Genomic DNA, 25,383 nt, shown 5'->3' with positions numbered 1-25,383 from the left:
GTGGACTTTGTTTCAGCCGAAACCGAGACACTCGTGGTTGGCTTAACCGTGGTTTCGGCCGAAACCGCGGACCACGAGTGTCGGTCCTTTTCCTTGCGTTTTTTAGATATTTGCGTAGTCGGAGTATCCGACAGCATAATGTAAGCAAAATCGGAGCCGAAAAACTGCTCAGCAAATTCCGACCGGCGTCTAAGTGTCCGCCGGTTGAAAGAAGCACAGGCTAGACAAGCTGCTACGTCGTGGTCTGGGCCTAGACAAGGTAAGCAGTAAGAGTGGAAATCTTTATGAGGTATTTGTTTCCCACAAGTTAAACAGTTATTCACTTTTTCTGACATCGGCTGAGGCAAGAAAGAGTCCCCAACGGGGTAGTTAGCTTTTTTGAAGTCTTCGGTAGTAGTAATCTCTGGTTCTGACCGACCGGCACTTGCGAACAGCTTCTGCTTCGGGTGCCACGCGGCAAGAAAGACTGGGGAAGATGGCGTCGGCTGATACCTTTATACCCGAATAACTGCAGCTATGACGTCGGGTGAAGTGCGACATCAGCCGAGGCCAGACCCAGACTTTGGAATCCGGCCGACCGAAGGGCTGCCTGACGACAGGACAACCCATTTGTAAGGACTGCAGATGCATCCTTGAAGGACATCAAGATTTTATTCCTCCATTTGTTGAACTGCTATATGACCATGGCATTAATAGTCTGTCAAGATGTTTAGAGCTTCTAGGAGATCACAGGTGGTGAAGGGATTTGAAGGACTAAGATCAGTGCTTTCATTTCTTTGATATTTACATGCTTGTACTGGTCCTGCTTTGGCTATGTCCTTTGGACTTTCACATTCTTAGAACAGGCTCCCTAAGCCAGGTCTAAAGCATAAGTGGAGACTTTCTGATTGGGATCAAGAACCAAAAAGGCACCCCAGGACTGCGTGTTATCTGACTGATCTAGCAAGAGAGGAACTGGGAAATTCAGATGTGGCAATGTTGTGCCCAAACTGACTTGAGGTACCACTTAATCATCCCCTTGTGGAGTCCGGCAAATGGAATCATCTGCATTGATGATACCAGGAACCCCAGGGCTCTCAAATTCTACTGCAGTCAGCATTTCTAAAGTCAAACAGGACTTGAGCAGTGAAGTCAGAAAATGTAATTTCAGTGAAGTCAGAAAATGTAACCCCCCCCCCCCCCCAAGGGAAGAAGGCAGACTATCATGCAAGAAGACTTTAGCAGCCATACTGGGAAAACTGGATTCCAAGAAAGATGTAGGGTGGATTTCTTCAGATTTAGGGTGAAACTTGAGCAAAGAAACAGATTTATAGTGAACTGTAGATTCTGCTAGGTTTTTCTTTTGATGCAACCTGTTTTGGAAGGTTGCCAAAGTAGATAGCTTGGGGCCTGCACAATATCATCATTGGAACTAAACATTTTATGAATTATCCTTGGAGCTATGGTTAGACCAAAGTGCAAAGAAGAAATCCGAAAATGAACTTCCAACACACATTCTTAAGAATTTCCAGCAATCTAGAGGCAAAAATTGTTAACAGGCATCCTTTAGATCCAAGGTAACCAGAAAGTCTTGACAGAATTAAAGGAAGACAATTTTGGAGATAATGAATTTTAGAATTCTTAGAAAAGTGTTCGGTGTGGATAAGTCCAAAATGGGTCTCCATGAGCCATCCTCCTTTCTTGGTATGATGAATGAGGACGTTGAATAAAATGCCTGTCCTTTATGGTGTTGCATGATTAATTACATGATCCCCTGATAAATTTCTGATGCGACTGGAGGTTCCAATTCAATCTACGTACTCATTCTCCAAATAGGCAAGGCCTTCCTGAAGGTAAGGAATGGGGTGGGGCTGAGGTGAGAGGAAGGTAGGTCGGTAATCAGATCTGAAGTCCTGTCACAAAAGGAACCTTCAGGCACTTTGAAATTTCATTAGGGTTTCATCTGCCACTTAAGAGAATTTTTCCTTTTTGCTGTGATTTTTGCTTTTGTGAAACAATGGGTGCAGCTTTAGAGGCGCAACTCCTCACATTTTGGTACATGGGGAGAAACATTTAAAATCATGCAAGATTTTCCAATCTCTTGCAGTTAATGGACTTTCTTTATTGGATGTCTTGCTACTAGCCCAGTAGTAATGAGCACAGACGGAGGTTTTACTAAGAAGAATTAGAAATGTTTGAAATCAGTTTCATGTTATCCAAAAATAGACAAGAGATATCTGTTCATGTGGACTTGGTAGTTTATAGAATAGAAGGTGCAGTACACATTTCCCCCAATCTATTTATCCACAGCTCTACTGTTCTTATCATTAACATGGCACATGTAGAAAAAGAAGTTATGTACTTACTATAACGTTACATATGTGTTGTCGACCTTTATTCTTCTTCAACAAGTGGGTTCGAATATAACTCGGCCGTTAATAAAGCTTGCAGCCACCAAATCTCTCGAGCTTCTCGCTTACCCACAATGCACCTACCAAATTACCTCAGATCGTGTTTGCTGCTACATTACAGTAAAAAAATTGGAGAGTTACAGAAAAGCCATACCCAGAAGCTGAGGCAAAGAAAACACGCTTTGCAGCCTCGAAGGCAAAGCTCAAAGGAGCTAGAGAGTGGCTCTGATGAGGGAAAACAGGTTTCCGAATCACCACCCCTTCCTCCCCATCAGCAATACCCACTGAGGTGGAAACCGGAGTGGAACTGTCCAGTGCCGAGGTTATGAGGAGCAGAGACTGCTCCAAAAACTTTGGAATCCAATGCTGCACCTCGGATCCCACAGGCAGGCTTTGCTAAGAGAGCTCTCCAGATCCAACTGGATTGGAGATCTCAGTGACTATGTTGGATCAGAGGATACAGTGATCCAAGATTGACAGAGCTGGACAGCTGGGATCCTGCAACTCAAACAGAAGGTGTTAGAGGAGAAATTTGAAGGGGGTGTGTGGTGGAAGGTCAGATAACCTAACCCAGGGGTGTAGGGGCTGAAGGAAAACAAATCTGCCCCTATGCTGAAAGGATCTCTCTCACCACTCTCCACATCTTTTGTGAAGTTTCTAGAACAAGTGGAGTAAATGGACGGAGATGCTGGCCTCTGCAGAAATGGTGATGGAAATTTGTCAGGAACCACAGATGGACTGCATCTGGTCCAAGGGCAATAATGAGCCTCCAAGAGTTCTGCGAGTCTGATCCAATAAGGCAGGATCCAATGGCTTAGATGTCTTCTGATCTGACTTTGGTCAATGCAAGATCCATAACATTTTGCTTATAGTAGGATCCAAAGTATTAGTTGGATCCTGCACTTTTAGCTTTTTCTGATCTGGGGTTGAGACCTGTTCTTCCAAGAGAAGAGAAGGTTCGCTTCCAAAAAAAGTCTGAAGTGGATTTTAAAAAAGGCTTCAACTTTGGAGACTGGGATATGGCCTCTCCACAAGATGATGGGATGAGGCCTTTCAAAATCAGCTTATTTTTACGCTCAGTAAGAGCTCAAGGGTTAAATCCATGGTAAATAAAACTATTGTCTTGCAAATGCAGAGGACACAAACAGTACATACACACAGAGTGTGGGCATCTGAAAGTGGCAGTTTATGTCCACACTTTGAACACTTTTGAAAACCTGCAGTTTTGTCAGCCACGCTACAATATCTAGTCAGTGATAACCGCAACAACAGAAAATGGAATACCAAGAATGGTATAAAGAGAATTAAGACGAAGTCGTAAGGGAAAGGGAGTACGAATATAAGTGGAAAAATAGAAGAAAGGTTACACAGTTAATAATAAATAAAAACTATATGAATAAGAGAGATTTTTTTACTTAACCTAACAACACAGCTTGAGATAGATGCTAGACTATGTCAGATAGCTAGAAGTGGCAAACTAGATCTGAGTTAATTTGGTAGGTGCATTGTGGGTAAGGGAGAAGCTTGAGAGATTTGGTGGCTGTGAGCTTTAGTAACGGTAGAGTCACATCCAACAGATCGGATCCAAACCCACTTGCTGAAGACAGAATGTTACGGGCTTTGTCTAATTCAAGTGAAATCACAGCAAGGTCCCAAGCAGGATTCTTGTACAAAAATGTACAGGTATCTGGAACGTTATAAAACTTAGCAGCTTTTTTAGGAGCCGGTGTCTGCGACTCAGGTGTCAAGGATGCAGACAAGGTTTCTTACAAGAAATCCAGCATAAAAAAGATGGCTGAAGGTTTTGGGGCATCTGTGTTCAATAGGTTAGGGTCCGTTTTATACTTCAGAGACTTGCTTACCTTCCCAGTGGAAGCACTGCATTATTTTAAAACAGTGTGAAAGACAATTCGTCTAAGAAGTGTCATGAGAAAATGTGTTTTCATCCTCTAAATCATAACTAGCAGGACACTGATCTGGGATAAATAATTTAAATATTCTACAGCAATGTCTGTGGAGTCTTCATTTTGTGCAGTAGTATCTCTCTTTCTGAAGAGCAGAGGAGGATGAGGAAAGAAAATATGGAGACATCACTGACATAAGAAAATTCTACCACTCCTGTTGTGGATAACAGGGAGGAGTACGCTTTATTGCTTTGCTTCCTTTTTTTTTGGATTCCAGAAGATAAAATGTTAGCTGGAACACGCTCCTAATGTACATCGATAGGGTACCAGAGACATCCTCTTGAACAAAGATCTGTGGTATGCCCTCTTGGTTCCTTAGAAATTATCAGGCTAGCCTGAGCTGGGCTTCCCTTTCATCACCTGATTAGTCAGAAGGGAAGCTGCACCTCGTCTCCAGAAGGGTCATGGTAGCTGAAGCAGGGAGAGATGCCGAAACGTCTGTGGGCTCATCAAGCACCTTAACAGACGTCCGACTCAGACTAGACAACAAAAACCATCAAAATGTTTAGGCTTCTTAGCTTTTTTTAACATGGCTACTGAGGGACATCTGATAGATACGACTTGGGAGGCCATCTCAACTCAAACAAGCTCCTTAAGTCTTTTAGCATCTCTGAAGATTTATCTGATGAGCCAGTGACAACTAATAGTCTTAGGGAAGACCTATGTTGAAATGGAGCACTTCCTAAAGTTACAGGTAAAACAAACTACATATGATGCTAATCATGGCTACAGTTACCTCTCAAAGCAGACATGAAAAATGACAAATTTAGTCAACAAATTAGTGAAACAGGAAGGATCCCCAAAGGAAATCCTGCTCTCCACAGTTGGAAACTGGCACAGGCTAAATGGCGGACAGACTGAATACAGTCTCTTTTTTGGACTAGAAACAAGAAAGTTTTGAGTGTATCTGCTTGATGTGATGCTGTTCATAAGTCCTTTGTGTACTAGCATGGATTCCCATGCACAAGTGTGTAGGTCAAATGTATGATGCAACAGGAAAATGCCGAACCTTAGGCATACTCTCTGGACATGCACTACTCTTGGCAGGATACGTACCACTAGTAAACAATGTTGCAACTGTGATCCAAGGATGTTTTTCTCTTCAAATTCAGACTGCCATGCTGACTTGCTGGTACTTAGATGAGTAACACTTCAAATAACAGACAGCGCTGGTATACCTCCTGGTGTATAACCTGGGTAACTAAAAGCTTCATCTTCCTAGATTTTACTCACCGTAAACTACAGGATTGACAGTTAAACTGACCAAGCATCTCAAAACAAGGGCTGGTGTGTGGGAGGAGGGTTAGGTATGCTCTTATTAACCCACTACATGACAGCATGATGTGAACAGGCAAGAGGCACACATGGCCTTAAATGCCGGGTTAAATTAAAGACTGCAGAAGGGAACATTCCAGAATCTATAACCTGCACAAGCCTTCCAATGTCAAATCTTACTTTCCTGATTCTATAAACTTAAATGAGCTATAATGTAAAAAGGGTAAGGTTTTGCTGAAACAAGAATATAAAACCTCTAGAAAGAAAAATATTTTCTATTACAAATCAAAAGACATTTCAGGTCCACTATTTAATACACAAACACGCACAGAGAAAAAATAAAGTGGACTTACAGTAGTGTTAATGGTGACGTGGGGAGCCAGCCCCGCCAATGAATATACATTGATATCGTGGTAACTGAACTGAGGTTGGGGAGGACCAGAAGTAGTGCAAGTAGTTGTGCTCGCAGGTGTTACTGAAGAAACTGCAAGATAGCAATTAACAAAATATAAGTATGCTTCAGTTATGACAAGCAAGACTGTACTTTATTTTTTACAATCAATTCTTATAATCTCAGTTACACAGCTCACCAAATCAGCATCACATCAAGCAGATACACAAGTACATACCTTAACACCAGATGTGTATGGGTAACACAGCCAGCAAGGTGGTGCCTTCCTGGACCAGGATTACATAGCTATTCTTCCCAGATACACAATAATCCACTAAATTAGCTTAACCAGTTTTCTGCCAGCATAGTCTCTGAAGAGGCAGAGAGGATAAACAGCAATGAAGATCATACTAAATGAGATTTCAAAATTTGAGCTACAGTTGGTATACAAATAGCAAAATGTCTGAGGTCACCTCAGAGGAAGACAAAGATTCACTTGAAAAATTCTCCAAAACTTATTCAAGGAAAGGTGAAAGAATAATGGTAGGTCCTTTAAACTCAAACTTGACTCTGCTCTGGACTGAATGTCAAAATACTGCAATATTAGTATGGTAATTCATGCAAGTAACTTCAGCTCAGCTCCCCTGCATAGACACCAACAAAAAAGCTATTTCCTCCTCTGTTACAGCTCTACCAATCTCTAAAATGGGCCTCTGGCTTAGCATAAGTTATGCAATGAGAACCAAAAATGCTCCTGTTCCAGCTCTGCTGGCTTACAGGGAGAAAGCCCTATCCAAGTCTACCCCAGGTGACCTAAGATTGACTAGAGGGCTTGCGTGCCTTTTGGAGATGTCATGGGAAACAGGAAGAATGATGACACTCATCTCTGTTTAGGAGAAAGACTCTCCTCTCTACAATCCCTGGAGGAGACAGTAGATGGGTAGGGTGAGAGGGCCAACTGATGGCATCAACTGCAGGTGTACCATCATAAAAGCCCCAATGCATGACCAGTACAGTTGTGTACACTTACCATAAATGTAGATGTTCAAGTGTATTCACTGTTGCAGTCATTACATTTGGGTAATCTGCTGGCAGGTTGCCCTCAGTCGGCCTGAATAACAAAATCTTGGGTCCTGTGTCGGTTGCTGTCTCCTCTTCCACAACGTCAGGTCGCCATGGGTATAAAACATGCAGTCAACGCCATTTTAATCAGTTTTTCTTGCCCCAGATGTCAGGTGCCCCCCCAAATGGGGAGCAAAAAAAAAAAAATATATATATATATATATATATATATAAACAAACATTAAATATATAAATGCACCTTAGAAACAAAATTTACCTTCAACTAAAAGCAAATAAACCACAAAGGCTTTTTGAGTATAGTGAAGGAAAGAAAGGGTATAGAATGGGGGATGGCGGGTGGGTAACCCGGACTGCAACAGTGAATACACCGAACATCTACATTTATGGTAAGTGTACACAACTGTACTATGTTCTTCGTGTTTCACTGTTGCAGTCATTACATTTGGGTAGAATCCCAAAGCTATGGATGGGAGGATGGAACTAAACAGCATTAGGAGCAGCTATAAGGCCCTGCAGGACTGCAGTGGCAAAGCCTGCCCTGGATTTAGAGAAGAGAGGTAAATTATAATGGTTTGTGAACATATGAACAGAGCTCCAAGTAGCAGCGTCTAGAATGTCTCTGGTTGGGACCCCTCTGAGAAAAGCTGCTGAAGTAGAGGCAGCCCTGGTGGAATGGGATCAGATTCCTCTGGGCACACGTCTACCATGGTGCAAATAGCAGAAACGAATGCAGTGGCTTATCCATTTGGAAATAGTCTGCTTAGCTATAGCCTTCCCCTCTGATCCTGCAAATGCTACCAGCAGTTGCTCGGACTTTCTTAGAGATTTTGTCCTGTTTAAGTAGAATCTTAGTTGTCTGTGTACATCCAATGAATGCAGAATCCGCTCCCCCTTGTTCTGCGGATTTGGGAAAAATGTTGGCAGCTGAATGGTCTGGTTAAGAGCCACAATGGATACCACCTTAGGCATAAAACAAGGATTGGTCCTGAGGGCCACCCTGTCCGGGTAAAATATGATGAAAGGCTCCACTGCCATGAGAGCCTGTAGTTATGAAACCCTTTTTGCTGAAGTGATTGCCAAAAGAAAAGCCGTCTTCCAAGACAGAAATTTTATATCCGCAGTAGCTGCTGGTTCAAAAGGAGGCAGGGTTAGTTTTTCCAGCACAAAATTGAGGTCGCATGCAGGAGTTGGTGCTCTCCTGGGAGGTCTTAAGTTTTTGGCCGCTCTGAGATACTGTTTAAGCAGTGGATGAGAAAGGAAGGGAGGCTCTGTGTTGTAATGAGCTGAGATGGCAGAGGCATGGATTTTTATTGAAGAAAAAGATAGGCTCTTGTCCAGCATCTCAATTAAGTACTGTAAAATTTGAGGAATATTGGGCTTTGCTGTGTCTATTCCTTGTGCTTGGTTCCAAGCACAGAATCTTTTCCATTTATCAGCATAAGATTTTCTAGTACTAGGCCTTCTGGCTTCCAAGATGACATCCATCACAGATTTACTGAGAGATGTGGTTTGAATAATTAGTTGATTAGCCATGCTGCAAGATTCAGAGATTGGAGCTGAGTGTGCAGAATTTGATAGTTCTGCTGAGACAGTAGAGAAGGTGTTTGAGGCAAGTACTAGAGAGGAAGGTGTGACATATTCCTTAGAAGCGGGTACCAGTGCTGGCGAGGCCAGTCCTGAGCAATTAGGATAATTTTTGTTTTTTCCTGTCTGACTTTTAGTAAGACCTTGGAGAGTAGAGGCAGAGGGAGAAAGGCATAGACTGATAGTTTTTTTTCCAGCTGAAGGATAGAGCACCCACTTTCCATGCTTTTTTTGTGAGGAGTTCTTGTGCAGAATTTGTCCAACTGATAGTTTTAGTGAGAGGCAAATAGATCTATGTCTGGGCTCTCCCATTTCTGTGTTAACATGCTGAAGATTTGTGGTTTCAGTTTCCATTCGTGCAAGTCCATAAGATTTCTGCTTAGGTTGTCTGCCAGAGTATTTTGCTTTCCTGGCAAGAATTGAGCTTGAACATGTATTCGGTAAGTCAAGGCTGTGTTCCACAAGGCCATGGTTAGTCTGCAAAGGGGATAGGAATGTGTACCCCCTTGCTTATGTACCACATAACTGTGGTGTAGTCCGTCTATCAGTAATTATCCTGGATGAAGCAAGTCCTTCAAGGTTATCAGAGCATTCTGAATAGCTAGCATTTATTTCTGGTTGATATGCAGATGCATTTGGTTTGGGCTCCATTTGCCCTGAATGCATCTCCCTGCCAGGTGGGCTCCCCAAGAATAGTCTGATGCGTCTGTAGTTAGGGTTTGGGTGGCAGGGGGTAGAGTGAATGACAGTCCCTTGTTTTGGTGACATGTCTAAGTCCACCGAAGAAACTCCAGTTGTAGGCAGGGAATGAGGGGAATCATTGTTTCCAGGCTGTGACAATGTTGACTCCATAAACTTTTTAGGTACCATTGAAGTTTCCTCATATGCAGTCTCGCATATGGAATTAGTAGAATGTAGGATGCCATGAACCCCAAAGCTTGCAGAATTTGTCTTGCAGATAACCGAGTTTTGTTGCCATTTGTTTGAAATATGTTGTCAACTGCCTTTGTTTGTCTGGCATGAGGTAAACCATCTGGGCAGTTGTATTCAAGCTTGCATCCAGGAATGTAATTATTTGAGAGGGTACCAGTTGTGATTTCTTTTCATGTATGGTGTACCCTAGACATGCTAGAAGCCTTTTTACAAATGCCAGATGTTGAAGTAGAATGTCCTTATCCTTTGCTTGAATAAGACAATCGTCCAGATAAGGATAAATTTGAATGTTTCTTTGCAGAATGCAATTACTGGTGCCAGGCACTTTGTAAAGACCCTGGGCGCAGTAGATAAGCCAAACGGCAGTGCAGAGAATTGGTAATGCAAAAAATCCACTTTGAAGCAGAGGTATCTTCTGCATGATTCCCTTTACTGGGATATGCAGGTATGCCTCTTTTAAGTCTAGAGTTACTAACCAAGCATTCTTGCCAGCATAGGCAGTAGCTGTTGTAAAGTCAGCATTTTGAATTTTGGAATGTCCAGGAACGTGTTTAGAATCGATAAGTCCAGTATTGGATGCCATGAATGGTCTTTTCTGGGTACCAGGAAAAGTCTTGAATGAAATCCTTGTCCTTTTCTGGTACCGGTTGAATAGCCCCCGTATCCATGAGGGACTTGTTTCTGGGCCTCTGCCCACTGATTTTGTGGCAGATCTGGCCATCCATTTGGAATTGGCAAGGTATGGAAATGGAATCTGTACCCCTGGGATACTATGTTTAATACCCACTTGTCCTGGGTAATTAACTGCCAATTTTGAGCATGAAGTGCTAGTTTTCCCTCCAAGGGGGCTGCCAAAAGATAAGTGCTTGGAGCTGGTAGAGGAAAGTCATTGAGACTGCTTACTGTAAGGTTGTGCTTTGTTTCCTCCAGATTTGGAGGTGGAGGCACCCCATTGCTTTGACCTGTAAGAACCTTGTGATTGATATCTGGAGCCTTTTGAGTGCCTGGGTTTGCTCTGAGTGGCTCTGTTGGACACAGGAAAGGACCAATTTTTAGTAGGCCAGTGTCTACTGAACCTTGGTGGCTGCACTTGCAAGAAACCTTTTACAGTTTGCATAGATTTAGCTTTGTCTTCCATTTTCTTTAAAACCTCTTCTGCCTTATTACCAAACAGAGTATCATGCTGCAAAGGGGCTTTAACATGATCAGGCAGATTTTGCTCCTTGAGCCAGGCATGCCTTCTAATCACAGATCCAGTAACAGCGGCCCTGCAAGAGGCCTCCAAAGAATCAAAACCACATTGCAAAGTATGCTTTCCAACCTGTTCTGCTGAATGCAATAAATCCTGTAACTCTATTTTCCACACAATCAGAAATCAACATCATTTTCTGTTTCAGTATGCCCATAACATGCTGTTGATATTTAAGCTTATGAACCTGGCAGTTTAAAGCCCTGACAGAAAAGGTTGCAGACATATAAACCTTCTTACCCCATCTATCCAGTGCCCTGGAATCTCTATCAGAAGGGGTAGGATTTTAGCTGTAAAAGCCTTAACACCCTTGGGACCCTGAGAAATAGTTTCAGGATCAGCAGCAGGATTTTTGAAAAGAAATTTGAGAGAGTCAGGCACCCTGTAATATCTGTCTGGCTTACTAGGAGCCAGAGGCAGGGAGAATCAGGAGCCATACTCGATTCCGAGAACACATCACCAACAATGTCTAATACAGGTGGTATTGCCAAAGGCCTATGCTGAGGAAGGAGGAGGAAATCCCTAAGCCTCTTTTATGATTCAGAGAAGTCCTGACTCTCAAAGTGAAAATGTTCCCTTAAAGTATGCAAAGTCTCTCCAAAAAAGTAATCCTCAGGAGGATATGCAGATGGAATGGATTCCTCTGCATCAGAATCCTCATGGGGTGGAATAGAAAATTCCTGATCAGAAGAGGAATCAGAAAAAATGGAACCCTGATCTGAAGATTCAGAATCAGTGCTTTGCCTAGGCCTCTTAGCAAGGGGGGTGGAGGGGTGGGTTGGGAACCCTGATCAAAGTAATTAAATCCTCAGACATTTTGATCATCTGTTTTATAAGCATAGGGGCCTGAGCACAGGGCATTGAGACATTCAAGTAGTTTTGGACCTTGCTTTTGCTGCTGGCGTCGGTTTAATGTAAAAATGTTGAGGACTGAAAACACCCTCAGAAGCCGGTGCCTGCTCAGCGGCTCTGGACACATCCAATAGAGAGACATCTGCAGGTTCAATATTTTGCGAATCTCGCAGCATACCGGACTGCGAATGGGTCTTGGTAGAGGCCTGCGACTCAAAAGTAGCGGGTATCAGGGGCTGCAAAAGCGTCTGAGTACCGGCGACTTGCTTAGGAGAAGCTTCGTCGGTTTTGGACCTCGATGGTCTGTCTCTGCCTTTTTCCTTGCGTTTTTTATGAATTCTGGTAGTCTGATTGCTAACCGGCATTTCAGGGTAGTTAAATCTTGAACCAAAATATTTTGAAGAAAAAATATACCGACGCTTAATAGTGCATTGGTGAAATTTAGCACAAAACCGACAGCAAGGCACGTTGTGATCAGGGCCTAGGCAAGGAATACAGTACAAATGAAAATCCTTATGAGGTATTTGCTTCCCACAAACAATGCAATTAACTTTTACTGACATTGGTAAGGAGCAAGAAAAAGTTTTCCCAACGGGGTACTTAGCTTTAGTTTGAAGACTTTGGTTCTGAAACTCGAATACGAAAATTTCAGAAGTCGGCTGACCGGCACTTGCGAACTGCTTCTGCTTCGGGCACCACACAGCAAGAAAGACAGATTAAAATGGCGTCTGCTGCATGTTTTATACCCCTGATGACCTGATGTCATTGGAAGAGGAGACAGTAACCGACGCAGGACCCAAGACTTTGTTATTCAGGCTGACAAAGGTCAATCTGCCAGCAGATTACCCAAATGTAATGACTGCAACAGTGAAACATGAAGAACATCACCTTGGACACAAAGCATCAATAACCCTGATGGTTGCCTTAACAAAAAGTTAGGCTCATCACTGGACATGGTCCCTTTTCAGGGACAACTCGGGAACAGTATCTGGTTAAATGAATTGCTTAATGTTACACAGTAGGCTAACGAGGGATGAAGGAATTAAACCCTGTTCCAAAGGAACGGCAGCTCAAAGCCTTAAGTCTCAGTGCAAATGCTAGGCATAATGACAGCTTATCTTAGTTGACATTGGCCCTGGTAAGCATAACACAAATGGGCTAAATGGCATAGAGAGGTGAGAACAGTCAGAGCATGAATAAACAATTCCTGTTTATTGGCTCAGTACCACCACGACAAAAATGAAAAGGTGGTTTATTCTAACACTGGCGAACTGTGCTGGATGGACGTCAAGCTCAATCGCGATAATAGTGATCAGGCGGCCACGGTGGTGCAGTGGTTAGCATTGCCGCCTCACAGCAAGAGGTTCTCCGGTTCGATCCTCGGCTGGGGTGCCTTCTGTGCGGAGAATGCATGTCCTCCCCTGTGGTTGCGTGGGTTTCCTCCGGGTGCTCCAGTTTCCTCCCACATCCTAAAGACATGCTGTAGATGGATTGGACACACTAAATTGGCCCTAGGTGTGACTGAGTGTGTGTGTGTGTGTATGCCTTCTGTGGAAGGTTGGGCGCCGGGCTGGCAACTCGACACTGTAAAACTCCACTGCCAATCATGAGCGGACAGGTGATCTGCTGTGGCGACCCCTAGCCGGAAAAAGCTGAAAGACGACGACGACGGATGTGCAATTATTAGGTTTGCTTTCAAAAAGTATGTGCTATGCAAGGGTTCTCTCTTCTATGAGCTAGAGGGATCCTGAATTCAAAAGTAGGAGATGTGGGTTCCCCAGCTCCCAACACAAAAACTTTAGTGTTTCTGAATTTACAAAGGTAATGCTATTTGACTACAACAGTTTTGTAAACACATTTATGAGTACTGATCACAAAGCAGTTGCACCCTAGTCTCTGAACCATGACAGACACATCACTAAAATCTCTTACGAGTGTTACTCAGTCTTTTTTGAAAGGTGATGTCAATAAAATAGGCAATTCAGTCTAGCGCTCAGCAAATTTTCCAATAATGTTGGGCGTCATTATGCTTATCGGCTCAGTGGTTCTTCGGGGACTTCCAAGAAGGCTACAAATTGAACAGGTTGATTTGAGATCTCCCAGTGTTAAAGCAGAAACGGTTAAAGGGTCAAGTGTAACAGACTGATTAAAATTCACTGACTTCTAATTACACTGAATGGATGCCACCAAAGAAGAAATTTGGAGAACCTGAAATGAAATTAACCAGAAAAGAGAACTGACTGGAGAGAATCCTGCAGCTATTCAGCAAATAGTTAAAAGTTACAGCTCTGGTGCAAGAGAGGCTTCCAGTAATTTAGAGACAAAATAAATCAGATCCACACTGGTGTCTAAAAAATTACAAATTGGAGGAACACACAAATTCGAATAAAGGCAGGCAAATTAAGCCATTCAGACGATCTGATAAAAATAAAAAAAAATTAACACAAATGAATAGCACAGTTAGAAGTCAGAGCATACACAGAAAAAAAGAAGTTATGTACTTACCATAATGTGTTCCATGTTAGTTGTGCATCTCGCCTTCATTTTTTACTGATGGGTTTGGAGCCAATCCCTTGGCTCCGATACAGCCCATTGCAAAGCTCGAGGTCTTCAAATAGCTTGAGGCCAAGTCCCTATCCCATGATGCACCTGGAGATACCTCAGATCTTGTTTACTTCATATAATACCATATGTCATTCTTTCACTCCCAAGAGAAAGGTATAGAAGGACTGAGTAACCAGGATGGATCCAGCATCTCGTACATCTATCAGCCCAGGAGGGGGCAAGAGGGAGGGATGTAAGAATGAAGGCGAGATGAACAACTCACATGGAATGTTATGTTAAGTACATAACGTCTTTATGTGAAGTTGTTCAATCTCACCTTTCATTCTTTACTGATGGGTAGTGTCCCAAGCACCAATAATCTCGGGAGGCTCACGGGAGTACATTTATCAGGACCGTGGATCCAAAAGAGGCCCTTGTCCCTGGAGGCCTTGTCAAGTTTGTAATGAGTGATAAAGGTATGAGGTTTTGACCAAGTGGCTGCTGCACAAATGTTATCAATAGGACGCCTGGCAGAAAAGGCTGATGAAGTAGAAACTGCTCTGATTGAGTGAGCTTTAATCTTGTGTTGCAAAGGCATATTATTGGCAGCTGAATAAGCAAAAGTGATACAATCAGATAACCACTTAGACAGAGTTGTTTTAGCCAATGGTCTACACCTTTCCTGGAGTCCGAGAATGAAACAAAGTTGGTCTGATTTCCTGAAATCTTTTGTTCTACCCAAATAAAATCTGAGCTGTCTGTGAACATCAAGCTTGTGCAGCATATATTCTAAATTGTTTGAATGGTTGGGGAAGAAGACTGGTAAATCAATAATCTGGTAAGATTGGTTTCAGTGCAAACTTTGGCCAAGAATGAGGGATTTGTTCTAAGTGATACTCTGTCTGCATGGAAAATCAAATAGGGAGGGCTTGATGGATAAAGCCTGAAGCTCTGACACTCTGCGGGCAGAAGTAATAGCTACCAGAAAAATGGTCTTCCAAGACAAAAATTTGAAATCACAAGATGAAGCTGGTTCAAATGGTGGAAAAATTGTAGGAAAGCATAAAAGTTAGATTCCATGTAGAATAGGGCGATTTCACAGGTGGTCTAATATGAAAAGTCCTTTTGAGAAAAGCTCTGGATAACTTGTGGGACATGATACTCAATCCTTCAAATCCAAGATGAAAATTAGAAATAGCAGCCAACTGAACCCGAACTGTTGCTGCTGCAGCTCCTTTGTTAAAAATCATAGTCAAGAACTCCAAGATAGAGGCTCGGTAAGGATCAATATTATTTTTTTAGAGGCCCATATAAAAAAATGTTTCCATTTGCTACGATATACCTTCCTAGTAGAAGATTTATGAGAAGACAAAAGGATATGTTTTGTCGAATTGGAAAGGCTATGGAACCTGGCTATGATGGTAACTGGAGCAGTAAAGCTTTCAGGTTCAAGGACTGTACAGAGGGATGAAGATCCCCTGACGGGCGAGTCAGAAGGTCTGGAAAGTACCATAAATGTAGATGTTCGAGTGTATTCACTCTTGCAGTCATCACATTTGGCTTATCTGCTTGCAGGTAGCCCTCAGTTGGCCTGATTCCCAAAGTCTTGGGTCCTGCGTCGGTTGCGGTCTCATCTTCCATGACGTCAGGTCGTCAGGGGTATAAAGCATGCAAATGATGCCATTACATCAGTTTTTCTTGCCCCAGATGTCAGGTGCCCCCATAATGGGAAGCAATTATATACAAGGTTACACCTCCAATAAAAACCTAATACACTAGAAAGCTTTAAGCATAGTAAACAAAAATAGAGGTATAGTCAATAGAAGTCAGGTGTGGGGGCTGGAGGGAGGGTAACCAGAACTGCAACAGTGAATACACTCTAACATCTACATTTATGGTAAGTGTACACAACTGTACTATGTTCTTCGTGTTTCTCTGTTGCACATTTGGGTAGATTCCCAAAGCTAAGGAAAGGAGAAGGCAGTCAGAGAGCATTAGGACCAGCAATAAGGCCCTGCAAGACTGCAGTGGCGAAACCAACTCTGGATTTAGAAAAAACTGGCAATTGGTAATGCTTGCTGAAGGTATGTACAGAACTCCAGGTAGCTTAGGGACACCTCTGAGAAAGGCTGTAGAGGTAGATGCAGCCCTGGTTGAATGTGGTCTTATCCCCTGTAGGGTAGGTTTTCCATGATGCCTATAGCAGAAATGAATGCAATCGCCTATCCATTTAGAAATGGTTTGCTTTGAAATGGCCTTCCCCTCTGCCCCTGCATCAAATGCAACCAGCAGCTGTTCTGATTTCCGGAGAGGCTTAGTCCTGTCCAAGTAAGATCTAAGTTGTCTGTGCACGTCCAAGGAGTGCAGTTTTCATTCCCCTTTGTTCTGTGGATTAGAAAAGAAGGCTGGCAAATGAATGGACTGATTAAGGGCCACACTGGATACCACCTTGGGCATAAAGCAGGGATTGGTCCTGAGGGACACCCTGTCCGCATGAAAGATGATGACAGGCTCCACTGCCATGAGGGCCTGTAATTCAGACACCCTTCTTGCTGAAGTGATGGCTAAAAGGAAGGCTGTTTTCCAAGAAAGGAATTTCAACTCCGCATTTGCAGCTGGCTCAAAAGGGAGGTACAGTGAGCTTTTCCAATACAAAGTTAAGGTCCCAGGCTGGAGTAAGGGCTCTACTGGGTGGGTCTTAAGTTTTTCGCCCATCTGAGGAATTGCTTCAGCAGTGGATGAGAGAAGAGGGGTGGCTGTATATTATAATGAGCTGAGATTGCAGAGGAATGAATTTTGATGGAAGAAAAGGAAAGGCCCTTGTGAAGCATCTCAGTTATGTATTGAAGAATGAACGGTAAATTGGGCACAGTTGTGTCCATTCCTTGCGTTTGGCTCCAGGAACGGAATCTTTTCCACTTTTCAGCATAGGATTTTCTAGTACTAGGCCTCCTTGCCTCCAGAATGGCATCCATCACTTGCTTACTGAGTGATGTTAATAAGAGGTCATGTAATTAGCCAGGCTGCAAGGTTCAGGGTTTGAAGCTGTGGGTGCAGAATCTGGCCCTCCTGCTGGGACAGCAGGGCAGGAGCCTGAGGCAGGTACCATGGTTCAAGAAGAGACGCACTGCGCAAGAAAGGGTACCAGTGTTGGCATGGCCAGTCTGGTGCAATCAGTATTGTCCTTGGTTTGTCGTGTTTGATCTTTAGTAGCACTTTGGAGAGGAGAGGCAGAGGGGGAAAGGCATACAGTGATAGGTTTTTCCAGCTGGAGGACAGGGCATCCACTTTCCAAGCTTCTCTGTGGGGAGTCCTTGTGCAAAATTTGTCCAATTGGTATTTCTGAGGGGAGGCAAACAGGTCCATCTCTGGGCTCCGCCATTTGATTCTGAAAATGTTGAATATCTTTTGTTCCAGCTTCCACTCGTGTGGGTCCAAGAGATTTCTGCTTAGGTCGTCTGCCAGTGTATTTAGCTTGCCTGGCAGAAATTGAGCTTGTAGATGCACTTGGTAGCTCAAGGCTGTGTTCCACAAAGCTATGGCGAGTCTGCAGAGGGGGTATGAATGGTTTCCCCCCTTGCTTATGTAGCACATAAGAGTGGTAATGTCCACCTTGACCAATAACTGTCCTGGAAGAATGTGGTCCTTGAAGGCTGTCAGAGCACTCTGTACAGCTAACATTTCTTTTTGATTGATATGCAGGTGCATTTGACTTGGGTTCCACTTGCCCTGAATGCACTGCCCTGCCAAGTAAGCCCCCCATGAATAGTCTGATGTGTCTGTTAGGGTGTGGTCGGCAGGGGGTAGAGTGAATGGCAGTCCCTTGTTGTGGTGGCAAGCCTCTGCCCACCAAAGGAACAATGTCTTTAGACAAAGTATGATAAGAATCATTGATTCTAGGTCCTGAGAATGTTGGCACCATAAGCTTTTTAGATACCACTGTAGTTTCCTCATATGCAGTCTTGCACATAGAATTAGTAGAATGCAAGAGGCCATGAACCCCAGGGCTTGCAGTATTTTCCTTGCAGATAGCTGGGTCTTTGCGGCCAGTAGTTTGAAGTAGGCTGTCAAATTAACTTTTTTCTCTGGCATGAGGTATGCCATCTGGGAAGTTGTATTCAAGCTTGCTCCCAGGAATACAATTTGTTGGCAGGGTAGTAGATGTGATTTCTTTTCGTTTATGGTGTACCCCAGAGAAGTTAGTAATTTCTTTACAAATGCCAGATGATTTAATAGTATGTCCTGGCTTTCTGCATAAATTAGGCAATCGTCTAAGGTATGGGTATATCTGAGTATTTCTTTGCCTGCAAAATGCAATGACTGGAGCTTGGCACTTTGTGAATATCCTGGGCACAGTAGATAAACCAAAGGGCAGTGCAGAAAACTGATAGTGCATATAGCCTGCTCTGAAGCATAGGCATCTTCTGCAAGATTCCACTATTGTGATGTGCAGGTAGGCATCTTTTAAATCCAGTGTTGCCAACCAGGCATTTTTGCCTAGCATAGGAAGCAGCTGATGAAGAGTTAGCATTTTGAATTTTGGGATTTCTAAAGAAGTGTTTAGGATAGACAGGTCCAGGATAGGACGCAAGGTACTGTCTTTTCTGGGTACAAGGAAAAGTCTTGAGTAGAAACCTTGACCCCATTCTTCTTCTGGGACAGGCTGAATAGCCCTGATGCTTAGAAGAGAGAGAACTTGCTTTAGAGCCTATGTTCACTGATTTGGGGGTAGGTCTGGACAACCGTTTGGGGTTGGTAAGGAGTGGAAGTGGAATCTGTAGCCTTGGGAAACTATATTTAAAACCCATTTGTCTTGGGTAATGAGTTCCCAGTTTTTATGCATGCAGGGCGATCTTTCCCCCTAAAGGAACAGACAGTTGAGCAGGGCTTGGAAGGTTTAAAGTTAAGTCACTGTGACAGTTTACCATAGGGGGTGTCTTACTACTTTCAGCTTTGGAAGTGGGAGCCCCCCCCCCCCCACTGCTTAGGCCTGTGAGTACCTTGGGACTGAAGCCTTTGTGTTCTGCTGGTTCTGGGTTTGGACTGAAGGCCTGGAAGAGGCAGGAAAGGACCAATTCTTAGAAGGCCAGTGCCTACTAAATCTGGGAGGTTGTAATTGCAGGAAATCTTTAATAGTCTGCATAGATTCAGCTTTTTCCTCCATCTTTTTAAGTACTACTACTGCTTTGTTGCCAAACAGGCGGTCTTGGTTTAAAGGACCATCCAGTAATATAGCTTTAACATGATCTGGCAAAGATTGCTCCTTAAGCCAAGCATGCCTTCTAAGTACAGACCTAGTGAGAGCAGCCCTGCAAAATGCCTCTAATGAATCAAAACCACATTGCAAAGTAGGTTTTCAAACTTGTTCAGCAGAATGCATTAAATCTTGTTATAGGTTAGTACTAGGCTAACTGCCCTTGCGAGCCATTTTAAACCTAGCCAGTTATCCCTGTCAAATTCAAACCCTGTACCTTGTGTTTGTAAGGCAAACACCTTACCCATTAGGCCACCCTCCCACTGCCTGTAAATCTTTACTTTCAGCAGAGTCAGGAATCATCATTTTCTGTTTAAGCAATCCAATAATATGCTGCTATGTTAACACATGAAACTGGCAGTTTACGGCCCTAATGGCCAAAGTTGCAGAAGTGTATACCTTCTTACCCCCATCTGTTCATGGCCTTGAAATCTCTATCAGAGGGGGTAGGGTTTTTTTTGGTAGTAGTAGCCTTAATGCCTTTGGACCCCCAGTGAAATGTTCTCAGAATCCGCAGTAGGATTCTTAGAGAGGAACTTGTGAGAGTCAGGGACTCTAATACCGGTCAGGTTTTCTAGGAGTTCGAGGTAAAGTGTCAGGGGCCAGGCTTGATTCTGAGAAGGCATCACCTACATCTGTCCAGTACAGAAGGGATAGCTAAAGGCCTGTGTTGAGGTAGCAGTAATAATTCCCTAAGCCACGTTTTGGAGTCGGAGTAATCCTGGCTTTCCCAGCGGAAATGCTCCCTAAGAGTATGCAAAGTTTCACCCAAAGATAAATCCTCTGGAGGGGAAGCAGAGAGATTGCAGTCCTCTGCATCAGAATCCTCATAGGTAGATAAGGGCAACTCCTGGCCATCAGAGAAACAGAAATTACAGAATCCTGATCAGAAGAATCATTTGGAAAATCAGTTCTAGGTCTCTTAGAGGGAGAAGGTTGGCTTCCTTGATTAGAGTAGTAAGGTCATCAGCCATTCTTGTTTTTTAGGCATAGAGGCCTGACCAAGCGGTCTAGGCATCATTTTTCTAGACAAAGATCGAGTTTTAGGCCTTGAAGAAGAATATGGTGTCTGTTTAATATGCAAGTCAGTAGGCCTGAATACACCCTCAGAAGCCGGTGCCTGCACAGCGGCTTCGGACCCATCCAAGGTAGAGACATCCGCAGGTTCCACACTCAAAGAAGCATCTTGCGGCATACCAGAGTCCGAATGGGTCGCAGTAGAGGCCTGCAAATCTGAAGCATCGGGTATCAGGGGCTGTGAAAGTGTTCACTGAGTACGGGCGACCAGCTTAGAAGCGTCGTCAGCAGCTTTGGACCTTTGCGGCCTGTCTCTGTCTTTATCTTTGCGTTTTTTCAGAATGTTGGTAGTCGGGTGGCTTACCGAAGCCATTTCTGGATAATTTAACAGAGTACCAAAATATTTAGATACGAAAATGAACAGATGACGAATAGTTTGAGGTTTAAATAAGGCATAAAACCGACAGCGCGGTACGTTGTGGTTTGGGCCTAGGCAAGGAATGCAGTATGAATGAAAATCTTTATGAGGTATTTGCTTTCCACAAGAAATACAATTGTTAACTTTTACTGATATCGGTTTACAGCAAGAAAAAGGTTCCCCAATGGGGTACTTAGCTTAGTTGAAGACTTCGGGTATGAAACTAGAAAATGAAAATTTCAGGAGTCGGCCGACCGGCACTTGTGAACTGCTTCTGCTTTGGGCACCGCATGGCAAGAAAAGACTGATGTAATGGAGTCGGCTGCATGCTTTATGCCCCTGACATCATGGAAGATGAGACAGCAATCGACACAGGACCCAAGACTTTGAGAATCAGTCCATCTGAAGGCTACCTGCAAGCAGATAACCCAAATGTGATGACTGCAACAGTGAAACATGAAGAACATCTGGGTCCAGAATCCAAGGATCCTCCAAAAGATGAAGTCGAATGAAGGGGAACCAAATCTGGCAAGGCCAATGAGCGGCTATTAGAATGATGATCCTTCCCAGGGTTTTTGCTTTCTGTAGAACCTTGGGTATCAACAGGATAGGTGGAAATGCATTGAGGAGACCTGGAAGCCAATCATGTACAAGTCCGTCCCATGGGGCTTCTCCCGTAGGGGGAATCGGGGCAAAGTAGCTTCTGCATTTTGTGTTCATGTGACTGGCATAAAAGGTCGCAAGCAAGGCAGGCCCCATCCGCAGAATATCTTGTCCGATATTTCTTTCTTGAGGGAACACTCATAAGGCAACAATACGGCCCTGCTGAGCATGTCTGCTATCATGTTGAATTTCCTCGGGATGTGCGTTGCCAACAGAAAGGGCTGGGTGGAAGCAGCCCACTGCCACACTCTGAGGGCCTCTCGAGAAAGGGGTAAGAACTGGTTCCTCCTTGATTTTTCAGATACCAGACCACAGACATGTCTGTCTGAATTGCAATCGTACTAGGAGAAAGGAAGTCCTGAAAGTACTGCAACGCCAGAAGTACCGCTCTCATCTCCAGAACGTTGACATGCACATGTGTCTCTTGATCGGTCCATGTGCCTTGGGCTGTCTTTCCCTGAAAATGCCCCCCCCCCCAAGAAGGGAAGCATCCATGGCCACTGTGACCGCTGGCGGGGGTAGCACAAACAGGCATTCTATCATGACATGAAGTGAGGTCAACCACCACTGAAGGTAATTTTTGCAGGAATTCGTGATTATAGTGTGAGACATGGGAAGCTCTTGGTAAGACCACTGAGTGATCAACAGCCATTGTAGTATCCGCATGTGCATACGAGCTAGTGGCATGACTAGAACTGCTGCTGCCATCATGCCCAATAATTTCAGAACTTCTGATTGTGGTGCTCTGTCTTTTGATATCAGACTGCTGACATGCTGATGGACTCTCTTTTGGAAGCCTTAGTGGGATGGTGGTGTCCAACTCTACCCAGATAAAAACTATATGCTGTGATGGCGACATGGCAGATTTTCCTGAGTTGATTGTAATGCCCAGATGATTGCAGAGTGGACTCCCTGGCCTAACCGAGTTGATGCCTGGTGGTGGCGGTAATGAGCCAATCGTTTAGGTACAGAAACACCTGGAATCCTAGACGTCTCGGGTGAGCCGTGACCACTGCCATGCATTTGAACACTCTGAGGGCTGTAGTGAGACCAAAGGGCAAGACTCGAAAATGAAAATGACTAGCTCCCAACCAGAAGCACAGGTGATACCTGGATGGTCTGGCCATTTTTATGTGGTAGCACGCATCCTTGAGATCTATCGAGCACATCTAACTGTCTTTCCCTAAGAAGGGAAGTACAGACTGAAGCGTGACCATCCAAAACTTCTCTTTCTTTACGTATTGATTCAGTTTGCTGAAGTCCAATATGGGTCTCCAGTCACCAGTCTTCTTTGGAACCAAAAAGAATCTTGAGTAAGTTCCGGATCCTGTCTGGTCTGCAGGGACTGGTTGGATAACTTTTTTAGCAACATCTGGACCACGACTGTTGCCTGTTCCCTGTAACTGGGTGGAACGTCCAGGATTTTTCTTATGATTGGAGGTGGTGTGGTGAATAGCATGAAGTATCCTCTGGAAATGATGCTTTGTACCCAGCTGTCTTTTCCTATTTTGAGCCAGGTGTCTGGGTACAAAGATAAGCAAACCCCGACTGCCTCTCAGAAGCGCTGATAGGGCTTCCCAGAGAAGTGATCTCTGTCACCCTGGTGTTGCGGACCCCCTCTGCCACGAGGGCAGCGTCTTCCATTATTACCCCATCCCCTGTCCCTGGTGAGAGGATCACCACATGTGTCCTGAAGGGCTGCTTGGGCTTTTCGGAACCACATTTTTCCTGGGGTGGAAAAAGAGACCCCAACAGCAGACAGTGTCTTTCCATCCTGTTCACACCTGGTTAAGGTTTCCTTCAATTTAGGCCCAAAAAGGGACGAGCCATCAAAGGGAGTGCTCATGAAGGATGACAAAGGGCTCAGCGAAGGAACACAAGCGCATCCAGGAATGTCTTCTAAGAGCAACTCCTGCACGCGCTGCCCTACTCTTTCAGTCAGCTGCATAAGAGAGGAGGCACATGGAAGAGTTGACAATAGAACTGAAGGCAGCAAGCTGGGCACCAACTCTGTCAGAAGCCCCTACAGCTACTGTACCCTGAAGAGTATCTCTTAGCTCCTTAAGGAGATCTCTTTGTAACCTTGTAAAATGGGTTAAATAGTTCAGCAAACGAAGAGCAAAGGTCGCTGAACTAAACATGTGCTGCCCATGTCTATCCAAAATCCTGGAGTTCCTGTTAAGAGGATGGATAGATGAGGAAGTCTCAGACATTTCCTTTTTGGTGGCTGCTGCCGCCGCCACCACCATGACATCAACCGGAACACCTGTTAAAAATGTTCTGTGAAGGGGGGGCAGAAATGAATTTATTAGGCCTCCTAGGGACAGGCTCCATAGTATCCGGAGACTCCAACGCCCTTCGTGAGACCAGCTGTATCAGCTCATCGAAGGGCGGAGACTCCCCAAGAGGTGTACGGTTGAGACCCGAAAGTCTTCAGGAGAACGGACATCCTCAGTAGGGCTTTTGGACTGCCAGTAACCCCCTCTGCCTAAGGATCTCAAGTATTTCTTTGAATGAGAAATCCTAAGAGGGGGACCGTGGGGACACTTCTGATTCATCTACGTCAGTACCCGATGTTAGATAATCCTGTGGGGAGACTAGATGTTTCCTCTTGCACAATCTCTTCCTGGGAAACTCATCAGTGGGAACTTCTGGTGAGGTCTCGGAAGAGCAGGAGCCATCCAATGGGGCTTCCTGAGGCTCTGGGTCTCTACGCTTGGTCAGGATGTGCGAGGCAAAAGCAGACACAGGTGGTACAGAGCAGGAGAAAGGCAGACCTTAGGTCGAGGATGTCGTAGGAGAAGCAACACTCCATATGGCATCGAAAGCACCTCTGCACCAATGCAAAGGAGCAGACGGATCCGAAGAAACTGTAGATACCCTCGGCACAGGGACAGTGGGCTCCAATCCCAAGGTAGGAGCAGAGCTCATCCAAGCCGAAGCTCCGAGAGGGAAAGTCGACATCGACGAGTCGGTCCGACTGTCCTCCCCAGACCCGACCAGAGAGCGTTGGCTCCTAGAGTCTGCGATATGCACCGAGGACATCAGACTGCACGGCGCTGAAGACACTGGAGCAGGCATCAGATCAGAGGGTTCTACTAACATTAGGTCTGCCTCCTCCGGCTCCAAAGGACCAGCATGGCTTGGAGTAGTCGAGTCGGTGCAAGGGTCTTCGGCTCCAAAGCCACTTGGGTAGAAGCCAATAACATTTTTGCTAAGGCTGGTGCGAATAACACCTTCTGCACCACACGATCTATATCCAGATCCGACAGGCTGACAGGGATCGAGAGGAGTGTACCGAAGGTGGTACCAACTGGAGAAGTGGACTCTTAGATGCTTCGAACACCGGTTCCAAGACTTGGGATCAGCTCCGAAAGGTAAAGACTGACAGCTCTAAAGGCAGTAGAGCGGAAGTTGAAGACTTTTTCGATTTCTTTGTGTCCGATGTCTTTGAAGACTTTGAGGACTTACTGGATCCATCTTGGTCACTCAAAGCTTCCTGAAATGAAGGCTTCAACAAGCCTCTATCAATGAGTTTCCTCTTCCTTTCCTGCAGGACCCTTGAGGAGAAGGAATGACAAATGTAACAGTTGTCTTGCAAATGCAGATCCCCTAGACAGTAAACAATTAACATGGCTGTCTGTAAGACATCTTTTGGCAACACTTTCAGCACTTTTTGAACCTAGACTTGGGTTGCTTGTCTTAGCCATTGAGGGGAAAAAAGTTACTGTCACACAAAACTTAGCAGTAAATGACTACAAAATAA

General features: G+C 44.4%; 1 protein-coding gene across 1 annotated transcript in view; it reads right to left on the bottom strand.

The window, feature by feature from the left end:
• The window catches only part of CNOT1 (CCR4-NOT transcription complex subunit 1), a 4,219,019-nt gene that overhangs the window by 1,362,226 nt on the left and 2,831,410 nt on the right, over positions 1–25,383 (bottom strand). Inside the window, exon 30 of the mRNA XM_044079520.1 lies at positions 5,983–6,113. Coding sequence (XP_043935455.1) covers positions 5,983–6,113 — 131 coding nt within the window. The remainder of the gene's footprint in view (positions 1–5,982; positions 6,114–25,383) is intronic.

The sequence above is a fragment of the Protopterus annectens genome, chromosome 8.part0 (genome assembly GCF_019279795.1).
Source record: "Protopterus annectens isolate FY-2018-M chromosome 8.part0, PAN1.0, whole genome shotgun sequence".
Classification (NCBI taxonomy): domain Eukaryota; kingdom Metazoa; phylum Chordata; order Ceratodontiformes; family Protopteridae; genus Protopterus; species Protopterus annectens.
Note: the sequence above shows the minus strand (reverse complement) of the source record. Positions and strands in the feature narration are given on the sequence as shown.